The sequence below is a fragment of the Triticum dicoccoides genome, chromosome 2B (genome assembly GCF_002162155.2).
Source record: "Triticum dicoccoides isolate Atlit2015 ecotype Zavitan chromosome 2B, WEW_v2.0, whole genome shotgun sequence".
NCBI classification, from domain to species: Eukaryota; Viridiplantae; Streptophyta; class Magnoliopsida; order Poales; family Poaceae; genus Triticum; species Triticum dicoccoides.
Genome location: NC_041383.1, coordinates 40,343,278 through 40,351,270, shown reverse-complemented (window position 1 = coordinate 40,351,270; position 7,993 = coordinate 40,343,278). Strand labels below are relative to the sequence as shown.

The 7,993-nt window shown below is 42.2% G+C and overlaps 1 protein-coding gene across 1 annotated transcript; it reads left to right on the top strand.

Annotated features, from left to right (window-relative positions):
• The first annotated feature begins 485 nt into the window (after positions 1-485).
• On the top strand, positions 486-7,452 carry LOC119362002 (probable protein S-acyltransferase 14). The gene is made up of 7 exons (XM_037627178.1): positions 486-881; positions 1,835-2,078; positions 2,185-2,276; positions 5,623-5,746; positions 5,835-5,920; positions 5,998-6,063; positions 6,893-7,452. Exons 1-7 carry the CDS (start codon positions 669-671, stop codon positions 7,016-7,018), a joined length of 951 nt encoding a protein of 316 aa, XP_037483075.1. The 5' UTR covers positions 486-668; the 3' UTR covers positions 7,019-7,452.
• The last annotated feature ends 541 nt before the right edge of the window (positions 7,453-7,993 follow it).

Here is a 7,993-nt window from a genome sequence, read left to right as displayed (position 1 = left end):
CACGTTCACCCGTTTATGCCACACGACGAACGACATATAAAATCCTCCCCTTTTTGCTAAAGTATGTTGTTTTAAACTTTGAAACAACACCACAAAGTTTTTATGTGGTTGGATGGTTAGGAGGACAGTGATATTCTCAGCCCACCAGGGTTCAAATCCTGGTGCTCGCATTTTCTCTTGGGGTTGCTCATAGTGTTCAAATCCTGGTGCTCGCATTTTCTGAATTTATTTTAGGAATTTCGGTGATGCGCGTTCAATGGAAAGAGATGTTCTCTTGGGGTGCTCATAAGGATAGGCGGTGGGTATGCGCGTTCGTAGTGACGAGTGTATTGCGTTTGTACCGTGTTAAAAAGAAGTTTTGTGTTGGGTCAACATTGAACAGGAAAAAAGTTTACTTTTTTATTAATAAAAAAAGATAAAAGTAGAATTGGTAAAGGAAAGTGAGAACGCGGCGTGGAAGAAGGCCGTGCGGACTCCATCTCTGACCATCGCCTTTCTTCCTCCTATCTGCAAATCCTCCTCCCGCACCGCGACCCACGCCCCCCTCCCCCCCTCCGGCGGAGGCGGCCGTCGCGGTGGTGCTCGCCCCCACGACCCTCAAGCTGACCCCGCCCAGCCGCTACGCGGAGGCGGCCGGCGCCGGCGCCGGCGGGGCGGAGCGGGGAGACATGCACAGATCGGCGGGGGTCGCGATGGCGTGGAACGTCTTCCGCTTCTGCACGGCGCTCCGGGGCCTGGGCTCCATCATGATCCTGCTCGTCCTCGCCATCGTCGGCGTCACCTACTACGCCGTCGTCCTCTGCAACTACGGCCCCGCCCTCCTCCTCGGCGGCGCCGCCACCCTCGCCGCGCTCGCCGTGCTGCTCCTCTTCCACTTCCTGGTGCGTGCCGCTTTCCACCCGGGGGTGGGGGGGATTTCGCGATTTCGCTTCCTGGCGCGCGCGGTCCCGGCGATTTCGTGATCTAGGCCGGAGATTCGCCGTCTGGTTAGGCCGGAGACGATGCGAATTGCGGCGGGATTGGGGGTCGTTAGCTGTTAGAATCTTGGTTCTTCAGAAAGCAATGTTTCGTACATGGGTGAAATTTCTCTATTTTGGGGAGCTACGATGTTGAACGCGGCATATTCTTGGATTGTTGATGCAGGCATGCCGCCTTTTAGCATATCTTCGTATGCTATGCTAGTTTCTTCTTAACAACGCTACGCTATGCTATGCTAGTTCTTCAGGAATCAATATTTTCTTTAAAAAAATGCAGAAATCAATGTTTGGTACATACAACATAGGTAGAAAAATTTCTATTTTGACCATTATGCCGGGGCCCAGGAACGTATTCTTGGGCTGCTGATGCAGGCATGGCATGCTGCCTTGTGGGACATCTTTCTGTGCCACTCGTATGTTAGTTTCTTCTTAACATTTGCTTCTCTAGGTCATACTTGTTGGTATGTACCTAGCTGCAGGCGTGCTGAATGATTCTATACCAGGGAGTTGCTTCTATTTGGGGACATTTTACACAGATCGGGCTGATCGATCTGATGCGCCCACATTCTTATCATTGTTTTTTCTCATATGCTCTGTGGGAGCATAGTAGATCTCTGTAGGATGTGAATGCTTCCTAATGAGACCTAATGAGAGAAGTTCAGAAAAGATGCTATATTAGGCTGATCCAATGCATTTTGAATGCTATTGGATGTGTGAGTCATAGCATGAACTGCTTCTTTGCAGAATTAGTTGGCTGTGAATGCTAGTGGCTTTATCTTGCGATTTAAGCCATGTCCTGCGTGTGCTTTTGTGAGTTGTATTGTGTTTTAATGGCATACTTCTTTTGGATTTTGCAGCTTGCTATGCTGTTATGGAGCTACTTCTCTGTTGTGTTCACCGACCCTGGTTCTGTTCCGCCAAATTGGAACCTTGATTTTGACGAGGAAAGGGGAGAAACTGCTCCCCTCTCTAGCTCAGACTTCAATAGCCAGATGAACCCACAGCAGTCTATGGCTCCCAGTGACGCGGGAAATCCGAGGATGAGGTACTGTAGGAAGTGCAACCAACTGAAGCCCCCTCGGTGCCATCATTGCTCTGTTTGTAAGTTCATAATTCTTTCTTCAGTATGAAATGCTATGTTATTCCAGTTGTTACTACTTGCATAGTCTACATCGTGCCGCTTATCTATGCCTAAATTGTTTTTCAGGTGGAAGGTGTATCCTTAAGATGGATCATCACTGTGTATGGGTTGTTAATTGTGTCGGGGCGCTGAACTATAAATACTTTCTTCTCTTCCTGGTATGATTTTATTATCCTTGAGACAATGATGGTCCTCTTTGGAAGGCAGATTAGTTAAGCTTTTGTTTTCAAATTATTTTTTTACCTCGGAACTAGTTGCTCTTTCTTATCATGTAGATAGATATGCAATATTTGGGTGATACTTTAACCATACCTATTGAATTAAGAAACTGATTTCCTTTTTCCTGTGCAAATTTTGAAGCTTTAAGAAAAAATTTATGGCATTTTGTGTGTCAATCACTTACTTAGTTCATCATTGATACTAAAAATAGTTTCTGCTTTTGGATGATCCTGTTGTAAACGCATTTAGAAATAAAGTTATTTTTACGGGGTTTTAATATACAGTTTATTATGCATAGCGAATAGATATTAGACGTCAGGGGTTCGGCATTTTCCTGTATTCTTAGTTTCTTCTATGTAAGTACAACAATGATTAAAGGCATCAAATGCAAATTATTAGTTTCTTAACAGATCATTGCATATGGTTCCTTTGATTACTGTACTGAACAAAGCAACACCTCGTTACATGTCCATGCTTCATGGCTCCTGTCAGTACTGTACTCTCTGCCACACCCCCTCCTTGATATATCTGTGCATAGTTAGTCCCCTTGTCAGCAAGGTTATTGCTTGATTAGCTTAGCAAGCAGTTAGCCAACTCCCTTGATAACTTGAAATGCAAGATTTAAATACACTTCTTCCAACTCTTATGTAATAACATCAAAACAAATCCGTTTTGGGCTTCAACTCAATATATCTGATTTTTTAAGACAAAAATTATAAGCTTTAATACCTTGAATTTCTTGCATGCGTAATTAGTAATGATTTATCAAAATGATTCTTCCACTAGTCCAAATTAAATTTATTATAGTGTATTATGTTACGAAATTGGTTTTGGCTCTCGAGCTCACCTGGACCTGAAATCTGCGCTGTCCATATGCATAGAGATCCGTGTTGGTCTGTGTATTTGGTTCAGTATTCGCCTGTTTTAACTCATTTCCGCCAGATACATGGCCCACGCCTGCAACCTCATATTTATTGCTTCAGAATGGTTGAACCACTCGTCCAGATGGTCGTGGCCTCTTGTTCCGTCACATTGAACGTACCGGACGTCCACAGCGCTGGATGTGTATCACCTGCTTGTGCTTATGCAAACTCTATAATGTCTGATTAATTGAACCCATTTTTATCAATCTAGATGGTACACCTGAACATTAGCGTTGTCTGTCACTGTAATTAAGTTATAGAATCACCCCAGGACCATCATGCAGTCACACACGCTCGATCAGGCAATTCAAAAAATCATCCAAGTGAAATTCATACAAAGTTATTACCCAGAAAATAGAAAAAAGCCTTGCCATTACACGATCTCGCTTGCATAAAATAATTTTCAGATACCAGTTTTTTTTTGGGGGGGACTGAAGGAGCTCAAAGCTCCCAATTTCATTGCCTGAAATTGATAATTTCAGATATCAGTTGACATACCAATTCCACCAGCAACAAATCATACATCTATGCAAGTAGTAATCCATAATGCTCCTGCAAACCACTTTTGCAGCTGTGGTATATCCTAAATGCGTCACACCCATTATTTTGTCAAGATTTAAGCACTGATTAATTATCTAACATGATTTCAGCAACAGAATTGGAGACTTAATGGACATTGTATACATAATAATTTCAGTACACTTACAGTCTACTTCAATCCACAAAATCTTCGGATGTCCAACCGCTTTAATTTTGAGCACCCAACTTTGGATACCAAGCAAAATGTCTATCGACTATTACCTTTTTGTCAACTGCTTGCGAATCAATTTCCCCGTCGATTGCGCGGATGCTCTGCCGGCATGCTCCTGAATCACAGCAAGCTGGTCTGCAGCCACAGCTCATTGACGTGCATCTTCCTCCATGACATACCCATTGTCTACTTAGCTCTCGCTGTACGCCGGCCCGCCGTAGATCTCCATCCCCTACACTCGCCGTGTCTACTGCATGGCAACCTTCATGAAGCTGCCTTGACGAGCTGCCCGCAGAATCTCCTAACCAAGGCTCCGCCACCGCCACACCTGCTCCGTGCGATCCATTCGCAAATAGCCTTGTGGTCCTCTCTGCATCATCTTGCAGTCCACCCACCACCGCTACACTTTCGGCCTCATCTAATAAGACCGGCAACCTGAATGCAAGGCAGCTGAGCTTCCGAATCGACATACCTGTCATTCAAAATAAAGCATCTGATCCTGGAGAGTTACTTGTCCACCGGATCGACTGAAAGCTGCCGCACCGCCGTAAACTCCTCCCCTGTCTCTAAATGACTGGGGTTATAGTTCTTTGCGTCCATATCTTTACTTTTGGCCGCTTCAGCATTTCAATTGTTTCCACCGCATGACCCTTTGGTCGGCAAATTGCTTTTTTTTTTGTTTGGGTCAGCAAATTGGTTGGTGAGCCGCATTCACTTCGTATCCTTCCAGGTGGAGCTGCAGGTCGATGCTTTGCCAAGGTCCAATCAGCCCACCTTTATGACTAAACCAGTGACGCCGTTCGTTTCCCGTCTGCAGCCTCTCTCCTAGTATGCTACGTATGTACGCCTGCGTCCCCTGTATTCCAGATCCAACAATTCTGTATGTCACACTGAATAAATGCTGGCACAGATCCCATAGACCAATTGGACGTCCAGGATATAGGATGCATTTGGACCCCAAAGCCAAAACGCCCCTCTCATTATGTTAGTAGTTGTTACTTTCAAAAGCAACGAATTTAACCTTTTGAAGAGCAATAAAATGACCTAAATTGTGATGTTTCCCTTGGTTGGGATAGATTTTGATTGTGCAAATGATGATACAGTTGACTCCAAATAGTTAATTTAGGACCATTTGAGCATGACAATGCAAGCCATCTCAACTAAAAATGAGTAAAACTGTATCCTAGAGTTCAATGCATGAGGTTCTTTCTTTACCCTATTGTATAGTAGGCCTTCAGTTTGTCCTCATGCATCATGCTAACAACATGTATCATACAGTTATTAAGTGAAATTGATTAGCTTGTGTTTCATATTTAAACAATAGTAACGTATTTGCATATATTGCTAGTTTCTAAAGCTAACCATCTGGTTTTGGAAGTCCGCGTTCATTCATATAAATTGAAATATTGAGGCCTTGCTTCTTTACTTAAAGAGTCATCTCATTTGTGCAGCATGTGTGTTCGGTGGTCTATTTATTATAGTACAGTACAAGGACTGCTTGTTCAGTACTTATCTGGGACTTGTTTTGAAACAGTGTACTCTTCCATGCTGCTATGTTGATCATTAGTTTTCTTATAAAAATAAATCTGTTTGTTTTTATGGTGCTTGCAGTTTTACACCTTCCTTGAGACGTCGCTTGTTACCCTCTCTTTATTGCCTCACTTCATAGCCTTCTTCAGTGATGTCGAGATCCCAGGAAGTCCTTCAGCACTTGCAACCACATTTCTCACATTTGGTAAATGCATTACTAATTTCTGGGAAAAAAGTTATGCTTTCAGCATGATTGATAGAACATCAACTAAAACTAATTATTTTTCTTGCAGTGTTGAATCTGGCCTTTTCCTTGAGCGTTCTGGGTTTTATGATAATGCACATTTCACTTGTTTCTGGCAATACAACAACGATTGAGGCAAGTATCTTGTAATATAATGTTGAAGTTTATTGTTTGTTATCATGATGAGATCAATTTGTTACTTTGTTGTTCAGGCATATGAGAAGAAAACTAGTCCACGTTGGATGTATGATCTTGGCCGGAAGAAGAATTTTGCTCAGGTTAGGTTTATAAAAAACTATATTTTTTCATAGTCATCTGGATAATTTTCTATGGTGCTAGTATGTGTCAAATTAGCTTTATTTCAAGAAAATGATAAACCTGTCTTGTTGAGGTGACTATAAAGTTTAAACTTCCTATAAATACGATGACTACGTGTGGATTCAGATATTAATGGTAGCTCAGGCTCAACTCATATTCAGTAGTTATGTTATCACATAATATTTTTTTAGAAATGATTAAATAATCATTATGTGAGCTGAGCATGTTGTTATACAAGGTTTGAAATAGCATAACCTGAAATTTGTATGGGGCATGTATTAATGCATAGAACTTTGCTAACTGTGGAAGAAGATTAAGCAATGGAAGTTCAAAATTTCCTTATTAAACCAGAATCTAGCACTTGTGGTTGACAAACCATCATGTTGGGATACTCCATGATATTCTTCAGTTGTAGGAGTGTGCCCTTTCACAGGCAGTTCTGCCGGGTACATGATACATATGTGCAACATACCATATCGATATTATTTTACTTGTGATTCTCTAGCATTTATATTTTATTTCTGGTCTGTACATGGATTGTGATGCCCAAATATAATCAAGGGGGCATAATATGGAAAGTGCATGTCCTTGATCATGTCCGTATTTGTGAGCTTCAACATCTGAAACATGACCTTTCTCTATTATTATTTCCTTCTTGCTGGCCATAGTACTAACAGACTTACTCCCTCCGTCCCATAATATAAGAGCGTTTTTGACACTACATGTCAAAAACGCTCTTAAGTTACTCTCATGCAAAAATGTGTTAGTAAACAATGGTCTTGTTATCAGGTCTTTGGAAACGACAAAAAGTATTGGTTCATACCGGCATACTCAGAAGAGGACCTGCGAAGGATGCCCGCTCTGCAGGGCCTCGATTATCCTGTCAGGACAGACTTGGACGGGCAAGAGTTGTAACAACACTGAATTTCCCCAGTGTCCCTGAGGCCCTGAAGACGCAACCTTGTGCTGGACGGACAAAATGTTTCATGTAAAATTCGACGGCTTTCGCTTCTGCTGTCGATGGTATGGCGAAAGAAAAGTAGGCATACTGTATACACCAGCTGTTGTGTTACACTCACTGGTCCTAGGGGGCATGTGATGTAAATTATTTCTAGCGTATGTTCTCGAAAGGAAAAAAGGGAAATTCCGGTGTCCTCTAGACGGGCATTGAGATGCATATGCTGTACTGTGACCGAGAGTAGCCGATTCAGAGAGATACCATTTTGTGATGAAAAATAACTTGCGTAAATCGGTGGATTTGTGGATGTAATTTTTGTTGTTTTCAGTCTTGTATAATGTCCACTTTGTATGTCCATCTTTCCCTCAAAAGAAAAAACTTTGTATGTCCATCTTGCACCCCTTTTCTGAGTAGCACTGAAGTTGATTGGTTTTGGCAGTAGATTGCGATAGCAGTCCTGCTTGATTGATGTAGTATGATTTTTTGCCTCTACGTCATCTGATTTGATGTATTCTGCCTGAAAGAGGTATACAGTAGTTTGGAAATTGGTTTTTGAGCTCGTTAATTTGAAGAAGAAAAGATAAATCCACATATGCATATGGATGTATTCTGCACGTGCGTAAAGTTTGACCATGATATATGTTTACCAGGTGAGCTACGCAAAAAATGACACTTTTGGTGATTTTGACAATGGTGAACAGTCACTATTCACTTGTAAAAATTGATGATTTTGTGTTTTGAATAAAAACTAGTTTGATTTGCCTGCCTCCTTGGTTGCTTTGCTCGCGCAACCCCGAAAGATGGAGGCGATTCAACTCCTAGGGCGTGTTTGGTTCCAGTTGGGAACAGTAGTCGCATTGCATAGCCTTCTCAACCCAGCCTGGTTGAGGAAAATCAGGCCCTAATACGCCATACACAACTTGTTTGGTTGC

What these genes read in the sequence shown, in the direction of transcription:
- LOC119362002 (XM_037627178.1), top strand. Translation starts at nt 669, where the DNA reads ATGCACAGATCGGCGGGGGTCGCGATGGCGTGGAACGTCTTCCGCTTC. An exon ending in TGCTCCTCTTCCACTTCCTG is followed by an intron (nt 882 to 1,834) that starts GTGCGTGCCGCT and finishes TGGATTTTGCAG; the next exon opens with CTTGCTATGCTGTTATGGAG. An exon ending in GCAATACAACAACGATTGAG is followed by an intron (nt 5,921 to 5,997) that starts GCAAGTATCTTG and finishes TTTGTTGTTCAG; the next exon opens with GCATATGAGAAGAAAACTAG.